At 44.7% G+C, this 25,869-nt stretch overlaps 1 protein-coding gene across 8 annotated transcripts in view; it reads right to left on the bottom strand.

Moving 5' to 3' along the window:
- RPAP1 (RNA polymerase II associated protein 1) overlaps positions 1–19,281 on the bottom strand; it is a 44,960-nt gene extending 25,679 nt beyond the window's left edge. For 3 of the 8 annotated variants that reach the window (XR_015701931.1, XM_087746261.1, XM_087746254.1), the window contains exons 1-7: positions 19,232–19,281; positions 14,090–14,332; positions 12,945–13,093; positions 12,289–12,381; positions 10,727–10,907; positions 6,070–6,246; positions 2,860–3,066 (exon numbers count right to left, since the gene is read on the bottom strand). Coding sequence is in view for 7 of the 8 variants with exons in the window: in XM_087746261.1 (XP_087602387.1) it covers positions 2,860–3,066; positions 6,070–6,246; positions 10,727–10,907; positions 12,289–12,381; positions 12,945–13,093; positions 14,090–14,279 (997 nt within the window). In the remaining variant the exon portion in view is untranslated. Of the gene's footprint in view, positions 1–2,859; positions 3,067–6,069; positions 6,247–10,726; positions 10,908–12,288; positions 12,382–12,521; positions 12,623–12,669; positions 12,843–12,944; positions 13,094–14,089; positions 14,370–19,231 lie in introns of those variants that run through there. The other 5 variants (XM_087746255.1, XM_087746256.1, XM_087746259.1 and 2 more) reach the window with 5 other exon arrangements.
- Between the last annotated feature and the right edge of the window lie 6,588 nt (positions 19,282–25,869).

The following is a 25,869-nucleotide window of genomic DNA, read 5'->3' on the forward strand; positions in this document are numbered from 1 at the left end:
CATGTGGAAGAATCTCACAAGTAAAGGGACAGGAGAGATGTAACTGGAAACAATCTGAACACTAGGAAAGGTAATGCTTTGCTACTAGGGTACTATCCCATACCGGCATGAGAAGAGATTAGCTAAGAAGTCTTTGCTATCTGAAGAGAAATCACTCGTAAAGGACAGGAACGAGCAGTCTGAGGACATGAAAAGCAGCAGCAGCACTCCTGCTGGAGCAGCCCAGAACTCATTTGCATTGCAGCTATTAATCCTAGTGCTCCGGTCTTCTCTTGCAAGGAACAATGAGTCCCACTGAGATGCTATTCTTTCATCAGATCTTTTCCTGCTGATAACTGGCCTGAAATCTAACTTCTTACTCTCCTCCAATTAGCAGATAAACTTTCAGGAAGGGCACTCATCCTTTCTAGGATGAAGCTTCATCCTTATGATCAATGTGGTATTGAGTCAGGCAAGGAACCAAGCACAGAGTCATCTTCCCCAGCCAGAAAGCTGTTCTGCAGAATTTCAGCCAAAGGCTCAGCACACATTTTAATTGAAGAGAAGGAAAAAGCATCTGAAATGTAAGAAAGTGGAATGTTTGTGGGTGGTAGGTGCAAAACTAGAGGAAAAAAAATCAGCAGAAAAATGAAATTTATTGACATTTCTAATTCAACAAATTGTTTTCTCCATTAATCACTAAATTGATAGGGTTGAGTTAATCATTCTATGAATAGGATTACGCATATTACCACCAGCTCTTAGTATTATGATCCTGTCAACAAGAAAAGAGGGATATATATTCCAATGCATCAGCAGATTGTTCAGTTACTGAAAAATCCCTTTACAGAAACATAAGTTGACAGTGAATGCAACATTTGCACTGAACTTTGTCAGACTTGTGTTATATTAAAGGCTACCACCCAACCTCTTCCCTTTCTGCTTTGCTTCCCCTTTTGTCTCAGTGCCACAATTTACTTTTCCACTTGATAAGATTACAAGATGCTGGATAAAGGCTTCACCATCTTGTTTACTAGAAGCAGTAGCCTTTTATCTCATTAGAGAGGCAGGTTTGACTTTTAAGCAATCCCATTGCTTTGTGTCATCATCCTCTCCCTAGGGAAATTCAGAATGACCATTTCTGCTGAGTTATTCATGATGAGCTTACTTCTGAGCACGAACAGATGCAAAATCCCAACACTAAGTGCTAATGTCAAATTAATATTTTACATCTCCTGTTGGCCAAGATGGACTGCATGCATAAACTCAAGTGCTGGAAAGGCTTCCCTTGGTTTTATAACTGTGTTCCAGTTCATCCTTTCTTTTGTTATTTCAAATATCCTGGGAAAACTCCTCTTCTCCTTTCCTGTGCAGTCTTCCATGGGAAGCAAAAGATGTTGTCAGCACACAACACCCTGAGCTACTCCCAAGAGCACTACTACAATCTTGTTCAGCCTTTACAGGCTGAACAACCCACTTCTATTGCTCCCAGGCAGGTAAAAAGAATGTCACTTAACCTGGTGCTACTTGTGCACTCAATTGTTCTGAAACTAAAAAGAACTAAAAATAGTCCTTTTGATTAAGAAGGATTCGTGGAAAAGTAAAACTTGGGGAGAAACAGCAAAAGGACTGTTCAGTGAAGTGTTTTCCTCAATAAGACGCTAATCAGCTTTCCTTCTCCTGCACGTGTACACACACACACACTCACAGTCTCATCCCTCTCATCTAGAAAACAGTAAACAATTGTTATCTCTTGCAAACACCAAACTGAAATCCAGGAGTGGTTCAGAGACCTCTTTAATCAGTCTGCACGTTGCACTGGGACACAAAGAATGCATCAGAAGAGAGGATCAAGAGATGGAGACAGCCAAAATTTGATGTGAAACTGGGGAAGAAGCATGCTAATGAGGGAAAGAGACATGCTATGAACAAAGTGTGGGGAAGATCAGAATGGGAGCCTAAAATCACAACAGAGAAAAAGAAATGGCTAAAGAAAAAAACGCAGTGAGGAAAGCAACAATAAGAGCAGAAGTTTAAGGGGAAAACACTTCTTTTCTCTGCCATGAGAATATATGGGTTGCTCTTGCTGTTGGGGATAAAGCAGCTTTCTCCTCATACAGGCATATACTGAGTATTAAATTGTTCTGTCATAAGAGGCAACAGCTCTGTACAATTCTTCCAAAAAAGCAGAACACTCTACTTAATATTACTCTACTACTCTAGTACTCTAAGGTACTCTACTACCTTAATACTTCCCTCCGTCCAGAGCACAAAGAAAAGAACTGTATCCTGTGTAAATCACCACATGGGCTCTGAGATACAAGCCACAGAGCGGGGCCATCAGGAGCAGTGTCATGATAAGACATACATGTGCTATATGAGCAATTTCCCTGAAGTGAGATTGACTGTTATCTCCATGCTATTCTGTGAGCAAATCACTAACTCTTACTTACCCAACACCCTCTTGTCCCCAACCAGTCCCAGTTAAAAGAAATTATTCAAGCAGCAGCTGAATCTCTCTATCACACTCTTCTGTTTCCCTGTTCACAAGACTGAACAGAAGAGCAATGATGCCTAGTTTAAAACACATTTTCCCTTCAGAGACCTCAGAACAAATTTCAAACACAAAGCAAGACCTCCCACTGAATAGCTCACCTCCGTTACATAGCGTATCACTCTTCTAATCTATGGAGCCCAGCTAAAAATAACAGGGATGATCTTTCTTGAACTCAAAATATATGCATTTTTCAAATATCACGATAAAATTCTGAGTTGGATGACTAAAACAGTGCCACATCAATCCAATCTGGATTGATGCAAACACCATACAAACCTTACAGTTACGTTCAGAACATTAACAACACGCACTTTGTTTCTTACCTGTGATTTCTACCTTCATATTTTCTTCCTTCCTTACAGATTCTTCCAGACCCGACTCCTGCAAGGAAAGAGATGATCCTACACCATGCTGAGCCACAGGCAGAGATTCCACAAACTCCTCCAGTCTGTTCTGTTCCATTTTTAATTCCTTTTTCTGGCCTTCATTACCACCACGTCGTGACTTTAAGAAAGCAACCAAACTGGAATCTGCAAGTATTGACAAAGAGACAGACAGAGAAGTGACAGAAAGTCTCAAAATACTTGATATGCCTATAGCTCCTGCTATTTACATTTTAGTCTCTTCATTCCCACTCCACATGCCCTCTTCTTCTGTACCATCACTTCTTTTCAAACTGAGGCTCTTAACCACTTTATGACTTCCTGAGAACATAAGCTGGGTACAACTGACTGGTGAGGCCACGCCAGAGAAAGAGCTGATAAATGTCTTTCTATGTAAAGCAACCATGAAAATTCTAGTTATTCTCCCAGCTTACAAATAAAGAGGTAATTGTTTCTTTCCCCCTCACTGCCACTGAAAAGGCACATTCAAACAAGACTATTCATTGTGGAGAGAATTCTGGTCTGTGATTTATGGGAGGAACCCAGGTCTGACAGTTTGCCTACCCTGCCTGCGATCGGCTCAGTGGCATCAATCTGAATGCTACGAGAATACACTGAACGGACACCACAAAAAGCATTACCTGCTCTTTATTGAATTGCACTAGAGCTGCAGTGCATGGTCTAGATATTGTGTTAGGAGAAGATCTTGTTTGTTCTGAACTGACTCCCCATCCTGAGAGTCAATTAAGGTCTGACAACATCCAGAAAACAGACGTGCCCATTCTCTTCATGCTTTGGAGGAGAAGAGGAACATTTGGGAGGTAGGGGTGTTTTGAAGGACAGATAATATTCCTATGGCTCTAAAATAGGAAAATGCCAGAAGATCATCATTTTACTTTCAGATCTGCTACAGATATCCCGCACCATTTTTGATGGCGCACACTTTCTCTCTGAATACTCTTCATCTAGAAGATGGTGTTGGGATGCTTATGCCAGAGGTGAACAGTAAGAGCCTGTGCATTGTGCCTCTAAAAGGTACAGAGATACTCCAATAGGCAGTGTCAGAGGTGTATAAAGTAACAGAATATGACACCTACGTTGGTTATTTATTCTTTGGAGGACAAAGGACAAGCAATTCAGAAATGCTCTGTACCTGAAAGAAATCATCCCAAAAAGGAAGCAACTCCCATTTCCCTGAAACAGTTCAAAGAGGATGCAGGTATCTATCCCACACTTGTGACGGCTGCACACTCTCCTCATGATGCAGTTTAAACCTCCCCTGGTGAAGAAGAGGCATTCAGCCCAGTCTCATTAAAGCACGCATATTTTTTCCTGAACGCAAGCAGAGCTCTCACTTTCTCACACTTCACTGTACACAGCAAGGAAAAGACTGTATTCATTATTTCATCATTTCACACAAACAGTGACAAACAAGTCACTGATTATGTCAATCTGTGCACAGTATGTCAGAAAGTAAGCCTACTTCTGCCCGGAGTCTCCATGGCCAAAACCAGAACAGTATCAACAATAAGACCCTGAAGACACTGCCCAGCATGGAATTGCCTACCCATCCTCACACTCCACACCATGGCGTCTAATCTGCTTCATAACTAAGACGTTAATTCAGAGACTGGGCAGCATTAAACACCCACAAATTATTCACACTCCTGAATATGGAGAAAGTCTCTTTAATCCACATCTCTGTGCCTGTCCAGTTCCCAAGTTCATCTGTAAGCCAGCAATTTAGTTTAGGAGTTGCTTTATTGTGCGTAATTCCCTAACCACAGATATTTTGGGAATGCCAAAATTACTCCCAGTTTCCTTAAGGCCTCAGAGACTGAAAGATCTACAGTTTTAATCCATAGCGCATATAAACAAATACATTGTTTTAGAAAATAATTTATTGTTCAAAAATACTTAAAATACATCCTATCCTTTTTAAACTCCCTAAATATTCACTTCACTAATATCCCAAAGGACGGAGTGATGGGGACAAGGAGCAAAGATCACAAATCAATCACAAGAAGAAAGTGCATAAACAAGATATTTTTCATACACATGCTATTGTTATAAGCAGTGAAGTTAAAAAAAAAAATTTTTTTTCACCTCAGGTAGTTTGGAGAGCTCAGCTCTCTGAATGAAGGATGTACCCAGACATTCTGTCTGCACATTATTTTGCACAGTTCCTTTGCCACCTTTCCAGTTATGCCCATGCTGCTTGCAATGAAGTCAAGATCATTATATGATCTTTACGCTAAATCCACAAGAGACTTATGCATCTAAAATGCCACTCACACCTAAATCTGATGCTAGAGAATCTGAAATTATGAGAATTTCAAAAACCCTTGCCTGCCACCTACATCTGTACGTCTGCTCTTCTCAAGCATACAAAATCACTGAAACCAACGCCAACAAGTTTTACGGTGCCCTAGATCACACAAAGTCTTATCAAACACACCACACTCAGTGCTCTCCCCCATCTTGTCATCAGCTGTCAGTGACAGGCATTCGCAGGGCACCACTGTGGACAGGGCTCCAAACCAGAGACCAGACCCCTGCCAGAATGCCTGCACCCAACAGTCAGATAATTAAAAATACTTTTTCAAGAAGTTCAAGACTAGTTGTAAGTTTTTCTGCTCTACCAAGTACAGATTTGAGTTGAAATCTCCCACATGCCCATGTTTCCCCTATCCAGGTACTGACAGTTCTGGCCCAAGTCTTAGGTATTTTGGAGGGGAAGACCAAGGGCTCACTCTTACCTCAGCATTGCTATGGCCATCGTAAGAATAGCTTTGCTTTTTTGTCTGCTTCAGAGAATTACATTTTAGGACCTCAATACCCATATATGTAACCAGGTATTTGGTGTGCAAAGTAACAGAGTGCATGAACCACCTTATCCCACAGCAAAGGGGAGACAAGACAGACTTAAGTTAAGCCTCCTCTCACTGAGGAATAAGCGCTCTTTAATTCCTTCACACTTAATTCTTACTCATAAGCTACTCATATGACATGGAAGCTAGATTATCCACATATGCAATGAGCAGGAATCCCAAACTCCCATCTCTGATCTGTGAATTTGTTAAGACTTCAGGACACCTACACATTCTGTAAACTACCACATCTCTAGAATGCACCCTGGGAAGCACATACCCAGCTGAGCCAGAAGCTTTTCCCGCTCCTGCAGGATCTCTTCCTCAGACATGGACCGCAGCTTCTCCAAGTTCTCTTTGTGAATAGCTTGAGCTTCCTGCTCACTCTTTTGGCTTCCAAGACCCTCTCCCGTTATGAGACAAGGCCGCTGAGAGGTCAAAAAGTCACCAGCTTTATCTATAAGATCCAGCAGAGAAAGTAGTTAGTGATTTTAGTGTCTACAGCATTTTGAATGCATCCCATTTTGTCATTATCAGGCTTGCGTGTTTGGTTTTTTTTACCTTTGTGGCCAAGTTCAACTTACTTCAACTTACCAGATATCTACTGGCAATACAACACAGCAGAGAGAAAGCAGTCCAGGAGGTTCCTGGAGTGTGTGGAAGATAACTTCCTGATGCAGCTGGTAAGCGAGCCAACTGGGGGGGTACCCCGCTGGACCTGCTGTTTACGAACAGAGAGGGCCTGGTGGGAGATGTGGTGGTCGGAGGCTGTCTTGGGCTCAGCGACCGTGAAATGATAGAGTTTTCAGTTCTTGGAGAAGTAAGGAAGGGGGTCAGCAAAACTGCTACCCTGAACTTTAGAAGGGCAGACTTTGGCTTGTTTAGGAGTCTGGTTAACAGAGTCCCTTGGGAGGCAGTCCTGAAGGGCAAAGGAGTCCAGGAAGGCTGGATGTTATTCAAGAAGGAAGTCTCAAAGGCGCAGGAGCAGGCTGTCCCCATGTGCCGCAAGTCGAGCAAGCGGGGGAAAAGACCGGCCTGGCTGAGTAGAGAGCTTTGGCTGGAACTCAGGAAAAAAAGGAGAGCCTACCACCTTTGGAAGAAGGGGCAGGTGACTCAGGAGGACTACAAGGATGTTGTGAGGTTATGCAGGGAGAAGATCAGAAAGGCAAAGGCCCAGCTAGAACTTAAATTGGCCACCGCTGTTACAGATAACAAAAAATGTTTTTACAAATATATCAGTGACAAAAGGAGGGCCAGGGAGAATCTCCCTCCTTTGCTGGATGCGGAGGGAAACATTGCCATGAAGGACGAGGAGAAGGCCTCAGTCTTTAATAGTCAGACTGGTCATCCTCAGGATTTTCAGGCCCCTGAGCTGGGAGATGGAGATAGGATGCAGAATGAAGCCCCAGTTGTCAAAGAGGTGGCAGTCAACGACCTGCTCCTCCACCTGAATGCTCACAAGTCCATGGGGCCAGATGGGATCCACCCGAGGATACTGAGGGAGCTGGCAGAGGAGCTGGCCAAGCCACTCTCCATCGTTTATCAGCAGTCCTGGTCAACCGGGGAGGTCCCAGATGACTGGAAGTTAGCAAATATGATGCCTCTCTACAAGAAGGGTCGGAAGGAGGATCCGGAGAAATACAGGCCTGTCAGCCTGACCACGGTGCCAGGAAAGGTCATGGAACAGATCATCTTGAGTGCCATTATGCAGCATATGTGGGACAACCCGGGGATCAGGCTTGGCCAGCATGGATTTATGAAAGGGAGGTCCTACTTCACGAACCTGGTCTCCTTCTATGACAAGGTGACCCGCTTAGTGGATGAGGGGAAGGCTGTGGATGTTGTCTACTTGGACTTTAGTAAGGCCTTTGACACCGTCTCCCACAGCATTCCCCCGGAGAAGCTGGCTGCTCATGGCTTGGATAAGCACACTCTGCACTGCGTTAAAAACTGTCTGGACGGCCGAGCCCAGAGAGTGGTGGCGAATGGAGTCAAATCCAGTTGGCGGCCGGTCACAAGTGGTGTTCCCCAGGGCTCAGTGTTGGGGCTGGTCCTGTTCAGTATCTTCACTGATGATCTGGATGAGGGGATTGAGTGCACCCTCAGTAAGTTTGCAGATAACACCAAGCTGGGTGGAAGCGTTGATCTGCTGGAGGGTAGGAAGGCCCTGCAGAGGGACCTGGACAGGCTGGATCGTTGGGCCGGGGCCAACTGTATGAGATGCAACAAGGCTAAGTGCCGGGTCCTGCACTTGCGTCATGCAACACTACAGGCTTGGGGAGGAGTGGCTGGAAAGCTGCCTGGCAGAAAAGGACCTGGGGGTGTTGGTTGACAGCTGCCTGAACATGAGCCAGCAGTGTGCTCAGGTGGCCAAGAGGACCAAAGGCATCCTGGCTTGTATCAGGAATAGTGTGGCCAGCAGGACTAAGGAAGTGGTAGTCCCCCTGTACTCAGCACTGGTGAGGCCGCACCTGTGTTCAGTTTTGGGCTCCTCACTACAAGAAGGACATCGAGGTGCTGGAGCGTGTCCAAAGAAGGGCAACAAAGTTGGTGAAGGGTCTAGAGCACAAGTCTTATGAGGAGAGCCTGAGGGAACTGGGGTTGTTTAGCCTAGAGAAAAGGAGCCTGAGGGGAGACCTTATTGCTCTCTACAACTACCTGAAAGGACGTTGTAGCGAGGTGGGGGTTGGTCTCTTCTCCCAAGTAACAAGCGACAGGACGAGAGGAAACGGCCTCAAGCTGCGCCAGGGGAGATTTAGGTTGGATATTAGGAAAAACTTCTTCACCAAAAGGGTAGTCAGGCATTGGAACAGGCTGCCCAGGGAAGTGGTTGAGTCTCCATCCCTGGAGGTATTTAAAAGACGTGTAGACGTGGTGCTTGAGGACATGGTTTAGTGGTGGACTTGGCAGTGACAGGTTAATGGTTGGACTCGATGATCTTAAGGGTCTTTTCCAACCTTAACGATTCTATGATTTTAAGTTAATATAGGAGTAAAGAAGTTTAGTTTAGCTTCAAACAAAACTAAAATATTTGGGCTTTCAGCCCATGACACAACAAAACGTCATTTCCACCTTATTTCTTTAGGAGTTTGGGGAGGGATGGGGTAAAGGAATTTTGTTTCTTTAATGCAAAACAACAGCAAGAAAAGGTATTTAATTTAATTTAATTCCATTTAATATAAATTGAGTCAGACCATTCTTCCAAGTTAGTGAATATTAGATTCTTTCTCTGCCCAAGAACACCTGAACCCACATTTGTATGTCAGCTGAACCATGACCTAGTAAGTATCCATTGAGTGAGACAGAGAATTAAAATTATTAGGTAAACCAGTTTCCAGAGTGATACAGGATCCATTCTCAACACCAGCATGTTTGCTTCTAACATTGTCCTGTATTCACCTTTAAGGGTTAAACATATTAGAAGTTCCAGCAGAGGGGCATTTTTCCTACCCTGAAGAAAATCAAGTCTCCTTTATCACCTGATCTAAATCCTTTTTAAAGGCTCATTTCATTTAACTCTAGCAGTAGGGTAACATGCTCCTTTGGTCAGTCAGACCCTCCAGCTGTCCTGTAGCCCACTATACAAGGACCTGACTTAGTGGCTTTATTCCATATGCTTTGTTCATATGCTCCATATAGTGACTTGGAACATCCCTATGACCCTAAACCAGCCAACCCTGAAAGTATCAAATCCCTGTTCAAACAGCAGTAATGATGCTTATCGTAACACCGGTAAGGTTCGATGTCATTTCCACAGGAGTTGTCTTGCATATTGAGCAGAAACAGATGAGAAGACAGAGTGACCTGGTAAAAGATTCAGTAAGCTTCCCACCATCAGCAACTAAGCTGAGGGTTACCAAGCACAAACAAGTTGTTACTACAAGAAATGGAGCTCCCCCTCTTCTCCTCTTGCTTCTAGTGATCCAGCCTCAACAATCTTGCTGAGGAGGCCAAGCCATTTTCTGATCCCTCTGTTGTGCTACTACATTTTAGAAGCGTTCTACTTCAAGAGGATCACAGCTATAAGGCTGCTGTATTTCCCTTTGAGATTTCTCAGGCAGAAGTACACACACACAATTGTAACAGGATACACAGTAAGCACAGTATATTGACCTGGATGGTGGATCGGTGCACGCACAGCACATCTCAGGGTTCTCTTACCAATTCTCTGACAGGGGTCAGGGCAGACAGAAACCTTAACCAAATGGCGATAACCCTCAAATAACATCTGGCCTCTATTTCAATGTGAAAAAGAGGGTGTCAGGGAAAAACCCAGACACACGGTGGTCCTAAGCAAATAGGATTGCCCAAGACAAAAACAAAAAAAAAAAAAAAGAAAAAGAAAAAAAGGAAAGAACCTGGAGATGCTGGTACCAATTGAATTGGTTTCATCTTTCCTCGTCACACTGCTGTCAGACAAGTAACTGCTGGAGGTGGCACTGACTCATCAGCGCTGCCTCACAGCATTCCTTATGGAGCAAAGACACAGCCTCATGGCAGTGGATCTGGTGACGGAAGACTGAGCTTTCAGCTTCTAGGTAGGAGTAAGAACCCACATCACAGTGGTCTCAAACACCTTCATCAGACAGAAGAACCCTCTTCCTAAAATTGTGGAAATCAATGATGAAACAAGAAAAACTTTACATATAACAAACAGAGAGGAAAAGGAGGACAAGAACCTTGAAAAAGAAATCTGTTTGGCCCCATGTGAAGCAAAAAGGAAATCAGTGAGAAAGCTAACCCAATTTTGAGAATGTTAATTTGGGTCTCAGACCATTTCAAATCCTTGTCACACCACAGACATTCCAAGTGACCTTGAGATTCCTAGAGTGAGGACAACAGTGCTAGCCTAATTTAAAAATAAGGTGCACTGATGTTATGGTTACTAAGACTATGTAAATACGGTAGGCTGGATAAGCAGAACCTTCTCCACTTACCATCCCTGATGCGGGGGAGAGGTGCCTCTCCTGCTGATCCCTCAGGATCCAGGGCATCCGCAGCAGCCGATCTTATTTGCACGCACTCAGCAGCAGAGGGAGCTGTTGCTACCTTTTCAGCAGCTCTTCTCGCTGCCATCTTTTGTGCAAAGATGCTTTTTCTTCCAGATCCCACCTTCACCTGCAAACAGGGAAGCCACGTGTCACCACTTTCCTCTCCAGACTCCCCCGCACACCTGCCACTAACAAATGTATAGATCTGATCCTAAAGACACCCTCAGATTAGACTTTGGGACGTGACACAGAGAAGCTGCTGGCAGCCACCTGCCCTTTTCTGTGCGTGTGCTATTCTTTTTTTAACACACAGTTTAATGCTAGGAGAGACAAAAACATGAATGTTTTTGCTACCTAGAGAAGGAAGATGATTAATTATAAGTTAATTCAAGCCAGGAAAGTACACCTAAAATATCACTAAACACAACAGTTCCAGCTTTCCTGCTGTTTGGAAACTCTGCGTAGCTGAATATTTTGCATTACTGAGGATAAATGGGGCTATACTGCACTGTGCTCACCACATGCTTGGAACAAGCTTCTTATAAGGTGATTAGAGAGCAGCAGGGTGAAGAGATTTACACAGTAAGAAGTGGGCAAGTGGTGCTAAAATAATCCTGACTAAATTACTGTGCTGCTTGCCTAGGTGATGGAATGGCATGGCTCTGAACAGCCTTGCACAGGAAATCCAAAGCAGACCAAGCAAAAAAAAAAAAAAAACCACAACAACAACAAAAAAACCCCAACCCTCTTGCATGTCCCCAGTCCAGAGAAGAAGCTTAAAAGGCAGTCTGAATATTTGGTAGCTGCTCTGTGCACTCCTGCATCAGGTAAACAGAACTGGCAGTTTAAAAAGTATTACTCTCTCCTTTCAAAAAAGCTGTCCTTCAAAATAAGCTACCTCTTCAAAGCAACCACAGCTATCAATCACATACCAATTCCCAGCATCTGACTCCCACTCAGCTAGCAGCTCTTGCTGCTACAGCAACGACTGATGATAGCAGCCATGGCTTCCAGTTTTACAGCCTCAGAAAAAAAATTATGTCAAAATCCAAAAAGCTGCAAAAGATAATCTGTGAATTTGGGTATTCAAATGTCACACCAGGAGAAATCAGGTGCAACTTCAGTGAGTACAGACTTAATCAAACCTGGTAGACAAATTAACAGAGATTGCTCCTCAGAGAAAAACAAGCAGAAGAGGATCAATTCTATTACAACAGCACAGATTTGATCCACCTCACTAAAGAAGGGGATCGCCTTTTTTCCTAAACCAAAAGGACTACAATGTTATTTAAGTGCAGGGTATGGACTGCCTGCTTGATGGCAGCTTGGTAGGAGAACTCTCTCCTACACTAAGGTGGTAATGCCAGAGATATGTTGAGCCAGCTCCTAATCTCCAGCATGCCAAGTCACTTATTCTGAACCCTACCACCCACCAAGCATTAAGCTTCGTTGTGGGGAAGTTTTAATAGTTAATGAAGATAGCATAAAACAGCTGCTCCCAATCTTACCTCACTTTTTATCTCGGAGCGGTGAAATGTCCTTGGAAATGGGTCTCCCGTGGGCACTGGCATGGTCACTGCTACTGCACTTGTGTCTCGTTCCTGCAGCAAAAAATTCAAACCCTGTAGAAACCATTGCAACAGCTAGGCATGTTTATACCATTTAGCTAAGAGTGGACTCAAAATCTCCCAGCTCTGCAGCTCACAAGCTTTCTGCTACATTGCTGTCAGGCTCAGAGTACCTTGTGCTTATTTAGAGCCAAAGTGGGGCTATTTTCCAAAAGGCAGGGCTGTTAAACTCCACACACCACTGAAAGAATCAGATAAAGGAAAACGTGGGCCAGTGCAGAGCAATGAGAACACCTCCTTTAAGAGAGTCCAGAAACTCACCCAAATCCACACTAGAGCACATGCCTGCATTCAAGGACTGTGACCTGGAGGAAGCCTGGACTGGAGAGCAGATTCAAATCCATATTTAACTGACAGCAAAAACATACCCAAAAGCTTTTTCTTTCAAGGTGCTCCAGGACACTAGTCTACAGTGCTACAACTGCTTCATGACACTGTAGAAATAAAAAGCAGCAACAGAACCTTTCATTCCTGCTCACTGCTTAGTTCACAGCACTCAAAAAAACACTAGACCATCGCATAAAAACCAAACATACAATAATTTTGCTGAAGACTGCTGTAATGTGTTGATCATGACTCTCCAGTCTTTCCTCTGGATCTTCATCCTCGAAGTGGACACAGCTACTTTTGATCTTGGACTTTTTTGGAGGAGCTGGAGTTAGAGCTGGGAGAATATCAGGAAAATCTAGGGAGGGGAAATAATAAGAAAAAAAAAGCAGCCAAGTTACTCAACTATAACTACCGTGCAACAGGTACTAGACCAAAGGCTCCCTAATAGCACCTATTATTGATTTGATGAGAAACAAAGACAACAAGGAAACAATAAGACAATTAAGAGTCTTCTGTCTCTGACTTGCACTGGGTAGTGGAGAGAAGCATGCTCAAGAATGTTATTATTTATGTATTGGCACCAAGGTCTTTTTAAAGAGCTGCATATGCAGGAAAGGTTACTGAGACCTGACTGCAAGTATTAAGGGAAGAAGCAAGGCTGTACAGAAACAAATAGTATCCTTGAAGGTTGTGTTCAGGCATAGAAAAGCACATTTCCACTGCCAGCTCCAACAATGAGTGATTTGTATGATCATGAGCAAGACAAGGCCACCTTTTCACTATCTATAAACTGGGATCATATTTCCTTACCTGGAACCAAGCACTGCAAGATTTAAATTGTTGCTTTTAAAGAAAGCACCTTGAGCTTCTGAGACTATTAAGCACATAAAAGAAATGTTACTGTTACTACTGATGGAGGAAAACAAAACCACAGGAAGGGGGCTTATCAATCCAGATCTGCTGGCTGAAAGCTGAAGCTGTTAGCAGAGCTAAATCTCAAAGACACTGAGAACAGGGTCTGGATAGGTGGCAAAATAAGCACTGAGTGACCAATGGGTACAAAACACAGAAAACTTCTCTTGCATTGAGGCTGGCAGGCTGGCAAGGTACCACAGAGAGCTGATAAATGTAGACAAAGGCAATGTGTTGGAAAGGTGGTTCTACTGGATGCTAATAACACTGGACAAGTGCATTTTCCAACAAGGCTACGAACAAACAACAGTGCAAGGAGGACAGACATGCAGGGCAAAAGCAACACTGGATTGAGAGGGAGGTGAAAGAGCAAGCACTGAGGAACACGGAAAGAGACAGAGAAACATAGTAATTCAAAGAATTCCACAAGGGAAATTACCGTCCAACATGACTACATCCTTGTGGTCCTGCAGTGGGGGTCTCTCAGCATCTGTGCTCCCCTCCTCCCCTTTCCTCTTGTCTGCTTTCTTCACAATCTTCACTGCAGGTGAAGCTCTGGCTGCCAGGAACTGGTTTTGAAAGTGCAGCAGGTCTGCCTCGGACTCCCCAGGCTTTGGTCTTGACAACATCCTGCCTTCTTGCTCTTGCAGCCCGGCCCTGCGTGCTGTTTACATGGAACCTACTGAAGACATGGAAAACCGGTTACAGAGCTGGATTTCCTGCGGAGAGGATGGGGACAGCAAGGTAAAACTATTCATTTTTGTCCCATTCTGCTGTTCCTGTACATACTGCAGCCGCCCTACTTCAGGATCACCCCAGGACACAATTAGTTGTACCGGAGTCCCAGACAAACTGTTTAACTTGTTCTTCCTTGCCGAACAGCATGCTACGAGACAAGCCAACACCTGGTCTACCAGCCAGCTGGGAGCAGAATGGCATCCATCCAGCAAAGAAACAGCCAACAAGTGTATCCCTGCCAGAATGCCAACAACACAGCCTTGAATTTGCAAAGCCACAGAAGCACCTGGTCCAAGACAACAGATTTGACTTACTCTGATATCAACACCAACCAAGAACATCAGAGGCACAGTATCATGCAAACTTCTCCCCTCCAGCATACAGTCTTCTCAGGATCCTAGCATTAGCATCCCTGTCAAGATGCAAGAGCCTGTCTACGTAGATGTGGACAATGCACTCACTTTCACTGACTCCATTTGCTCTCCTTACTCAAATCTCCCAAGTCAAAAAAGTTTTTCTTCCTTACGTAGTCCTCCTGTTTTAGTTCTCTCTCACTCTTTCACCGCCTTCGTATTAGAAGAAGCCATGTTATTTCCAAGCATTTTCATTCACTGCCCAGGCCCATTTTGGGTTGAAATCCAAGGGTGGTATTTATAAAGACTTTTACCCCTGTGAACACGAGAACTTACTAGGAAGGCAACTATTCCACCTCCCATCTACTGGGCATGAAAACATTCGTGAGTATTACTCCTCACCTCTTATTCCCAGAGCCTAGGACTGTCAATCCGTTTCTCACAGGCAGCAAGTAAAGTGTTTGCAAATACATTTCACACTAATTGAATCACTGATCAGCACTAATGCTACAGACTTGACATCCTCCCACACTTGGTATGTTGAAATATTTTGTACATATTTGATCTCTTCCACTTTTAAAAGCCCATCAGGACTCAATGATGATTTATTGTGAAGCTAGAAAGTGGATATGGATTTTTAAAACTACAATTATCTGCCATATGGATTGGTTGTACACATGAGAAAATGCAAAGCTTGGAAGTGTAACTCTGTCTTAATCTCAGACCAAAACAAAGTTCAATCATTGTGCAGGCACAGCCACTGCCCTGAAGCCAATGTTTTGTCTTATGCTATTATCATACTTTATTGTAAAATATGTGGGGAGATACTTTGTGGGAAGGATGCTAACAGACACAAGAATTACCTCATGCAGTATTTATGACCTACATTTGGAATATTTATACCATCTTCAGGGATCTCATTCTTGACCGAAGTTGGTTAGATGTGATGCTGCTGCTTCCAAGAGCATGAAGAGGTCCAGGGAGTTTTACATTTGGTTGTTGTTTGGTTTTTTTTTTTTAAATCAAGGCCTTAGTATAAAACCACCAACCATGTAAGACTCGCTGAAATTCTTTTTCCTGCCCCTCATTTTGTGCAAAAGCTGGACTAAAACCATTCAGGCTTAAGAGTTTAGTGTACCAAAACAAAGTGGATTTTCAGAGGTTTTGAGGTTTCCAGGGCCTCCATTCACTTCAGCACTTCATGACTGAGGAACTAGACCTCTTCATCCGATGCCAGCATCACGAGTTAGTTGCTCGATTTCAGACATCTCAAAACAGTGACCTTAATGAAAGCTGTCAGCTCAAGAGCCCCAGAACAACAACTTCCATTTACACCAAGCCTACATATGGTACAAGCAGCAGCAAGGGGAACTTCCCTGAACCCTCTGAACAATAAAACCCTCTCCCAGCACACAGGGAAAATGCCCAACTTCTCTGCCAACACTGTCAAGGACATTTGTGGAACACAGCCACTAGCGAAGGCTACTTCAGGACACAAAGGGAAGGCAACACCCTGCTGCAGTGCCTTGCTACTACTGGAGAAGGATTTAACACAAAAACACCTGGGATGTCATTGTGGTTCTGACTGAGAATGCATAAACACTCTCTTGCAGCCCAGTTCCCTTGCAACTGCACAGCAAAAATTGGAACTTCTGCAGACAGCTCCTTTTTCATGCACTCCTAGCATAAGCACACACCCACTTGCTGTTTATTTATGGAGCTTTCTTCCACAACACAGGGCTGCAATAGTCATAGTTCCGTTGATAGGTCCCTCTTTGATATGCATAAGCAGCACCACACTCATCAGAAGGCAAGTGTTTCATGCCCTATCATCACAGGCTTCAAAGCCCAAATGAGGATGATGCTAGGATTAACAGACACAAAACACCCAGTTATAAGCAAAGTGTGCTGCTAATCTTTCTGCAATAAGCCTCTTCTACACAGGGATGTACATACACTTGTCTGAGTCTCTGCATATTAAAAGCATTAATCAAAAATATAGCGGGCCTTGAAACTGCCTTCATTTGTCTGGGGAATTGTCAGGCACAAGAAGCCAACTATGCAGTCATTGTCTGAAGAGGTTAGATGTTGTTCCAGGAATCATTTCCTCAAAGTCACTCCTTCCCCCATATGGATATAGAGGCCACCCAATGTAAAGAGCTACAAGATGGTAATACAGAAGTTTGGTGCCAAAATAGATAAAAGCTTTAAATGTGTTCTTTCTGTGTTCTAACTGAGTCTAGAAATTTAATACAACCAAGGCCTTTGACTTGGTCGTTCTGAAGTCCAGTGAGCTAGAAATTGCTTACATACATATGGCACTTGCAGGCAGACAGAATGTAGTGAAAATAGTTTGCTTTCTAATGGTACCGTTTTCCATGCACCCTGGAAGCCATCTAAGCACACTAGCAACACTCACCTGACCATCATAGGGAGTAATTCTTATCCACCAGTGCTCAGAAAAAACACGCAAGAAAGAACACACTACTGATGATCAGCACTAACCCCAGCATCCTATGGTCTGGTTATCTGCAGTCTTGCAACTGGCTACTTAGAAGCTAACTGCACACAAACTGTTTGCCTAGAGGGACCACAATCTAGCCGACACACGCAACCTGCTGAGGATATTGTCCTAGGAATGCATGTAAGGGATCAGAAATGCTGTCTAAGGACCACGAGCACCTATACGCACCAGAACATAGTGATTATTATGTCAATGCACTATCATCTGCTGTTGTATCCCCTGTATGCACTAAAAGTCTCAACAAGTAGTTTTCTGTCATGCTCTGGACTTTCCACGGATACTGTTCGAAAAGCCCGTCAATGCTGCAGGAAGTTTTACAAATGCAGCTGGGACCAGTAGTCTAAGTCAGACTAAAAGAAGATGCAAAAGCACAGAAGACAATACAGCCACAGACTGCTTCAAGTGCCAAGATACACTTTTGGATTAACCAACTTCAGCTCAAGTGTAAGCCTGAGAAGGAAGACCAGTTAGGACAGTAAGGGATCCTAATCACCAATTAATGCAGTACCAGTGTATCACAGAGAATGGCATTTACTTTACAGAGAAACTGAGCTCTATAATACTCTTCCAATGCTTTCCAGAAGCAGCATTTAAGCTTCTGAGGCATATATTACCAACTTCTGACACTACTCTCAGCAGATGTAAAACAACATAAGAATCAGGCACAGCATTTGTTTGAGCAAAGTACCACTCCCCTCCTGTCCAAGGTTTTTATAGGCACCATTCAGGCTACAAAAAAATTTAGTTACTTGATATGATCTACTACCGTTATGATTTTTATTTTATTCTAGCTCATCTGCACTTACAGTGCATTTTTCTTCCGCAGCAGCAGAGCCCTACAGCCCAAGGGAGATACTTACATCACAACACAGCCATGAACTAGACACAGTTAAAAGAGAAAAGGTAGCAAGTACATGTAAAAGCAAAGAACCATCTCTGACTCCTACTGATATCTGAACCCTGTCTTTTTTTTCCCCTCATCCTCAAGTCTACAACTTTGCATTCTTTTGCTAAAGTTATCAGATTGGGGTCAAAGAAGAACACAAGTTCCTGCTGCCACAATCAGTGCCTCAAATTGATGTATTTCTTCAGACCTTGTTGGTTGAGGTAAGAAATTTAAAAGAGAAGCAAAGAGTCACATCTCAGCAATCAACGGAAAGGTACAATTTCTCCACTCTAGATTAGTAGTCAATGACAACCTCACTCAGGATTCTTGGCTACTTTGCAAAATGGTGATGTGCATGCTCTGCACTGTCCCAGAAACACTTTCTGCACACAATACTGTAATGACCGACAGTCTAAAACATCTAGGCTTGACAAGACAGGCAGCAGCTTTTACTTGCTATAGAGAAGGCAGATACCTGTAAAGACCCTCCTTCCAGAAGGAAAACCCTAGTCGAAAGCTGCAATAACGTCTCCTCATCTCACGCTGGTCAAGTAAGACTCAGTGACCATGTGCACGCATACAGCACCTTGCCTCCAGAAACGCTACTGTCCCCAGCTTGCCTGAATAGTCTCTGCAATAAAGAGGCACCAGCATGGCACAAAATAAAATTAAAAGCAACAAGCTGCTATTAACAAACTAAAGAGCTGATGCGTCCCGATGCGTTCACAGCCCTCACGGGCTTTCCCTAAACGAGTCTGAATCGAAGTCTTAAAGACGCAGGGGTAGGCGAGGCCAGGAGGCCCGGCGAGGCCTCTCCCTGACAGGGAGCTGCTCGGGGGAGGGACCCGGCGAAACAGGGCCCCGCAGCCCCGAGCGCCCGGGGGGCACGGCCGCTGCCCCGGATGCCGCACGGCGCCCGTAGCCGCGCTCCTCTTTACGCTGTGGCACAGGCGAAGCCCCGGGGCCCCGCTGGCTGTCTGCACCAGGCGAGGCCGGCCTGCCCCCGCCGCCGCCCCGGGGACCCCGCACTCCACGGCGGGGGAAGGCCCCGCTGCCCCCACAGCTCGGGCCGCCACTCACCCGCGCTCGGGCCGCGCCGCTCACCGCCAGCACTTCCGCCCCGCCCCGCGGCAGCTACTTCCGCCCGGCCAGGCGTCACTTCCGCTCGCGCGCGCCATCACCTCCGGCGGGGGCGGGGCGGGGCGGCGCGGCGCCATTTTCCCTCCCCTGAGGGGTTTCGCCCGCGGTTCCCCGGCCGCTCGCCGCGGGGCGGGTGCGTGGAGCGGCGCCGCAGGGACGGTCCCGCGGTGACTCTGAGGCAGGTCCCGTGCCGGCTCCCCCGCTGGCCGGGGAGAAGGTGGGGGGAGGCCGCCGGCGGCTTGGTGCTCGTGAAAGAAAGTCCCGCCGCTGAACTACCTGCCGCTGAACTACCTCCCGGAGTTCGCTCCTGGCTGGTGCAGTCCGAGTGCGAGTTCTCCCAGGCGTTTTCGTTGGATCTAAATACAGGGCACCTGCATCCAATAGCGTGTGCCTGCACATAAATACGTTTGTATAAATGTATGATCTGTGCCTTTTCATTATTAGAGGGTGTCGATGTGCCTGAGAGTGGAGTTATTTCAGGAGAGCAAGTACATAAAGCTGTATAAACATAGCTGTAATTTGTTATTCATGTCTGATTATTCACTTATTATATATGCCAAGCTTTATTAAAAAGTGCTGGAAAGCTGTCATAACATGCAGAAGCATTGATTTTCATATTGGTCATTAGTTTTAGTGCTTGGTTGCCTTTCAGCCTTTTACCTGGAGATGAATTCTGTGGGCATGAGTACAGACAGAGATAGAAGAGCTTGGATTGGACCAGGTAGGCTCACTGTTTGGGAAGGACTCACCACAGGTGCTCTAATGCTGGAAGAAACGCAGCACCTTCTTGTCTACTGAATCTCACTGGGTTTTTTTATTGCTTTGGAAAGCTATGATACTAGTGCAAAATTACAGCCAGAAGCAAGTTTTATTTGTTATGAGCATTGAAAGCACTTAAATCTGGAGAAATTAATATAAACCTTCATTCTGTCAACAGACAGCCAGTCTTAACCACGGTGTCAGGGAACCAGGGCCATGATGAACACATACAAAATAGAAACGCTCAGTGAAAATGCTGGGCAGAAAATGTCTCCCTCAGCTGTGCATCTTCTGATGAGCAACCCTGTTCCTGAGACTGTGAACTTGATGACTGCACTATCTTAGGTCACTGAGCATTTCTTGAAGTAGGAACCATCCAAATCACTTGAAGATGTGCCATTAGACCAGCTGACTAAGTAGCCAAGAGTGACCCCAATTCCAACCTTATGAGTGGACATTTTTCTACCACCTGATTCTGGCACAGGTGTTTGAGCAGCTACTACTGTTACATCTGGTGCTTGTAGGTGCCCCTAGCAGGAGGAATAAATAGAGCTGCTCTTAATTACATTTGGAGATTCTCAGAAGAGAGCCTCAAGAGTGTTCGGAGTGCTTCTCTGATGCTCCCCTGCCAGATGGCACTTCATCAGTTGGTGGAGCTCTGCTTTGCACTCCCTGAAGGAACTGGAATCAAATTAAAGTCAAACCTAGTTCAGGAATAGCAGTGACTGCTGAGAAATGCGATGTCCAATTCTCCATTTCACTGAAATCAACTGTTACTCTACCACCACCATCTGCCACTTAATTTTGTCGTTCCCATTTTCTGCTGGTTTGGGATGCAAGAAACACTTTGAAATAATTGTTCAAGTCTCTTGCAGTTAAACCTCAAGAGCAGCGGTTTCTACTCCTTTCTCTGTGGAACCACCCGACATTGCTGGTGGCTCTGGGACTCTGTTGATCGTGTAGGACTGCTCCAAAATCTGTTGAAGTCAATAGATTATGCCTCTGCTTGAGGCAAAAGATGGAACTGGGATTTTAGTTTATCGCACTGTTCATCGTCAGACCGGACAAGAGAGCACCATTGATTTTACAAAAGGGTTTGGCAGATGCACTGGTGCGAGTAGAAGACCTCTCGCACTCCAAGGCTTTACTGGTGCTGAACTTAGGAATGAATTTCTGTGGACCCCGATGAAGACATTTGGGTTCTTTTACCCGGACAGGAAGGCAGGGAGGGCTTGGCACTGGTTGCGTTGGAACATGTTTCAGTTAAGTGTTGGGACTCTTTAGACTGTCTGACAACCGCTTATGAGGTTGAGCTGTTCTGACTCCAGGGAATTTAATAACTAGTCGTAAGGTCACTTTGACCTTACTAATGATGTTAGTATGGAAATGGCGTAAATGAATGGCTATTCATCCAGTGAAAAAAGATACCCTAAAGGTGTTATAGGGTATTTGACCCTGTGTGTCTTCAACTGAATCAATTCAGTAAAGTAGATGGCCTGAATCATGAAAGGGCCTGTTTGAGTTATGGTTTTTCGGGGTGGTCCGCCCATCATCTTTTCGTCTTAAACCCAGGAGAGATACCTATGGAGACATAACCAATTGCTAGATGAATTTTGCTTCGCTTGAGTAGTCCTCTGATTCTAATGATAAAAAACATTAACTTTTGTCATTTGCTTTCTGCTGAAGCAGGCCTGTACCTTTCTGTAATACTTCTCATGTGAATGGTCAGCAATGAACTTAGCAAAACTAACACATGTTATTTGAGTTATATCTAATCTGAAACTAATCTGAGGGTCAACCAGGCAGAACTGGTCAATACTCACAGACAGTAATCCTATCCTGAGCGGGGGGTGGCATTCAAGCCTGACAGCCATAAACATTTTTCCTCCCTGATTTTTCTCACGCTGGCTGCGCAGGTTCTGTGGCCACATGCAGTGTCTCTTAGCGTGCCTGTGAAGTGGGCAAATAATCTTTTCTGTCAGAAAGATATAAAAATATACTCAGAATATATTCAATTTTAATTACTGCAAGACAGGAATGCTTCCCATCAAAACTGCCAGAGTTTTATGTATCTTTTCTGCATTCCATTAATTATTTACCTTCAGTTTTAATAATACAGTTAAAGGCACTATATATAGCTTATGCTCCATCAATAAATCATGCTTGTGCGTCTTCATATTTATCCTATAAATTATAAGTACCAACACACTTGCGTGGGTCTGCTAAGCTATGCTAGCAAAGAAATTCCCACCAGAGCATCTGTAAGAGTCATTGGAGGTGAACTCAAACATTCCTCACATAAGGAGAGCTATTTTATGAGAATTTAGAGGTGGAGCTGGCAGTTAGGTTAACGGTTGGACTCGATGATCTCAGAGGTCTTTTCCAGCCTTAATGATTCTATGATTCTGTGGTTTTTGAAAGGTTGTCATTCTTGTCACAAGCCCCGACAATGTCCCTCATCTCCTTCTTCTAGCTCGCCACAAGCAAATAGTTTCATGTGACTTTCTGGAGGATGGTTTTGGTCTTCCAAAGCAGAGAGAAGCATGAGAGCCCACAGCCAAATGGTTTCTCGCTGAATTGTAAAAGGGAAGGGCTCAGAACAACAAAGACAGTATGGCAGTGGCCTTGGTGGGATCAGAAAGGGTAAATCCGTAAACACAATAGTATTATGTGTGTTACAGAGATGATAAATGTTAGGATGAGTTGTCTAAGAAGCAAGTGACCAAGGAGACATAATCCTAGTGGTTTGTTGCCAGAAGACAGAAACTGAAGTCGAGAACAGAGTAGCTGGAGAGCAGAGTGGTGGGCAGCACGCAGGTCTGCTTGGGAATGGAGAACAGAGGATAATATGGGATAGGTCCAAGATACAAGTCCTTACTTGTGTTCCCTTGTAAAAAAGAGTTGAGTCTGGTAGGACAAAATGTTCAGTAGTAAGTTGTCACCTGTGCTAAAGGTTCAACTCTGCAAGGGACCAAGCACTGAACTCAGAAGGAATGGTGATACATCATGCCCCAAAGCAGTGGTTGCACTGCACATTAACGCCAACGTCTGCAGGAATCCAGCTGGAAGAGTGAGAGACCTGCGCCAGCAAAGCAGGGACGTACACACAGCAGTGTCCTGCACAGCACATCGGGACTCTCTGTGGTAGTAAAAAAACTGCACGTGTTCTTAAAGAAATGCGCATGCATGAGAGCTAAACTGGATTGTGAGCAATCCATGGCCGCTTTCTTGCTGATGGGAGAACATGATACATGAGCAGAGCCGGTGTGTGAGTCCAAATCTCCTCAGAGATCCACCCACAGAGCTTTGGGTGGCTTTTTCTGCAGCTCCGGTCTACTTTTGGGGTGGAACCCTGGGACTCGGTGGCAGTAACACCTCACTGAGCAAAGGGTGCTGGGCATCCCTGGGACTAGGTGAAGCAGGGATATTTTAAATTAAACCTCTGATTGCTCACCAGTAAAAACATGCATCCATGCCCAATGTGAATTGATTTAACCATGTAAGTCGGGGGGAAGGGTTGTGTATTTTAAAAGCCCAAACCAGCAGAATATTTACTCATCTCTGGCAATGCATCTGTCAAACAGTATGTTGGCTTTTGACAGTTAGTATGGGATTTCCTCTTTGTTGTTTGTTTTATCAATTGTTTCTATAGAAATGCCATTTTTATCAGACTAAACGAAAGTATCCTGAAATAACACACATCTTCAGCAAATAAAGATATTTCTCGCTCAGTCTATATAACATATCCATATCACACTGGGTTTTCCTCCCCTCATTACAATGTCAAAATAAAACCCAGATAAAAGCGAGCTGCCGTACAGCTGAGACTCCAGAGAACAGAGTGCTGTGGAAATTAGAAGGGGCAGTCAAGCAAATGTGTTTCTCAAGTCAGGTCATCCAAACGCTGCCTCTGAAGAGTATTGCAGGTGAAAATCAGTGTTTGCACAGATGGAGAACGTGTCGTCATTGATGGTCACTGCTTCACAGAAGGCTTAAAGGAAAATGGTCTCTGAGCCTGACAATGCCCTCTGCCCCTGCTATCGCTGAGGAAAGCAACATTTCTGAAATTCAGCTTCTCTGGGCTGAGGACAGTGTCTGTCATGGCTGCTGCTGTGGGATCTGTCTACCAAAATCTGAGCGACATAGTGGATGCATTCAAGTCTACTGTCATAGATGTTAAAGGAAGCCTGTCAAAGTGCCTAAGCCTGATATTTCATGCAATTTAAGACAGTTTAAAGCACTGGATATGCTCAGGTGATTATCCTCCATGGCAAATCTCCTGAAGAACTGGCTGTTTTGTTGGCAAATCAGGTTTTATTCCTTTCTTCTCTTCAGATTGTTTCCTGTTGTATCATGAGGAAAGCCTTATACTTCTGCGCCTGAGCAGAATGAGAGTGATGCATACGTGCTTTATCCAAATCCCATCTGTACTAGCCAGAATATATACTGAAAGGAGTCCCATGGGAAGCTCACCTCTCCCAGGCTCCAACTCTCGCACCCTTGAGAACGGAAAGCGTGGCCTCTGCGATGCACTCGCTTTAGGGAGCTCGATACTCAGTATAGGTGCATGCCCAGCAGCTAGCTCGTACTGCCAGTGGACCCAAACCTGAAGTACTTAACTCTAAATAGCTGTGCTAATGCTGCGAGATCTGCCAAGAGTTTTTAACAGTGATGATCGTGATGTCCTGATGATTTAAGTGGTCTGGCAGAACTAACTGCAGTCACAGAGAGTTGGGTTTTTGCCTTCATCTGTGAAAACGTAAAGGGCTGTGGTGGGTAGCTGTGTCTCGTCCTTGCGAGTACTTGCCCATGGAGTCTTGCAAGGTTTCCCATCTTCTTGGGAGTGACATGAAAAGTTGTGGGTTCCCAGAGGAGCGTGCTGGTGGTGTGCATTTCTGCTTCTCAGGTAGCAACACTCACTGCGTTCACCTAGCTTTCTGGGAAGGGAGAGAGAAGCAGCCTAATGAGAAGCAACTGTCTAAAAGGACAGCCCAGCAAGGTGGAAGAGACACACAGAAGAGAAGAGGGGTATTCTAAGGAAACTGTCACAACTGTATTGTTATCCTATGGGATATCTCATACCTAGATACGGCACTGGTACACAGTGCCGAGTCACTTTTGAACTCTGTTGCCACCTCATACACAGAAGAAGTGCTTTTGCCAGTCTTCCACAGGGTGGGAACTTGCACCCTTTTTTTCCAGAGGCTCAGTGCTTGTGAAGTTTGGTGTATGCCTGGCACCAGGACAGGACTGTTCCCTCACTGGTGGTACTTGGTGATGGAAGTGAAGTCATCAGAAAGCTTCAGCTGTACACAATTCTCTACCAGGCTGACGTGAAAGCATCTTTCTAGAGTACTCTCTTATGCTCATTATTTGCCTGACAAGTTCTCTTCAGTGTTGTTTGGGTTTCTGTTTTGTTGTTTTCAGAGGTATTTATAGCTGTTGTGATCTCTCATGACAGTTGCCTACGTCAGGAGCAAAGAAGTTGATGGTGGGCAGAGGAAAGCTCACAGGCAGAGAGCCCCCCTCCTGTTAGTGGCAAGTGGTACCGCTAGCAACACCAACATTTAAAAGCCCTTTTCTTCAGTAGCACAGTTACAGTGGAAACAGCAGAGATCACTCCAGTGCTTGCCTAATGTCACTGTGTGGGAGCATTGATTGCTCAGATGCGTGTGTGCACCTTTTCATTTTGGTTTGTCACTGAGGGCCATGCGTTTTAAAAGTCTGTTTGGCACGGGACAACAGCCCTGAGCGCTGGCAGGCTGCCTTCTAGAGACATACAGCAGCAGCAACTGCCCAGTTTTCTTCCCATGGGAAAA

The sequence above is a fragment of the Nipponia nippon genome, unplaced genomic scaffold (genome assembly GCF_047370975.1).
Source record: "Nipponia nippon isolate SJK-2023a ecotype South Korea unplaced genomic scaffold, ASM4737097v1 scaffold_10, whole genome shotgun sequence".
NCBI classification, from domain to species: domain Eukaryota; kingdom Metazoa; phylum Chordata; class Aves; order Pelecaniformes; family Threskiornithidae; genus Nipponia; species Nipponia nippon.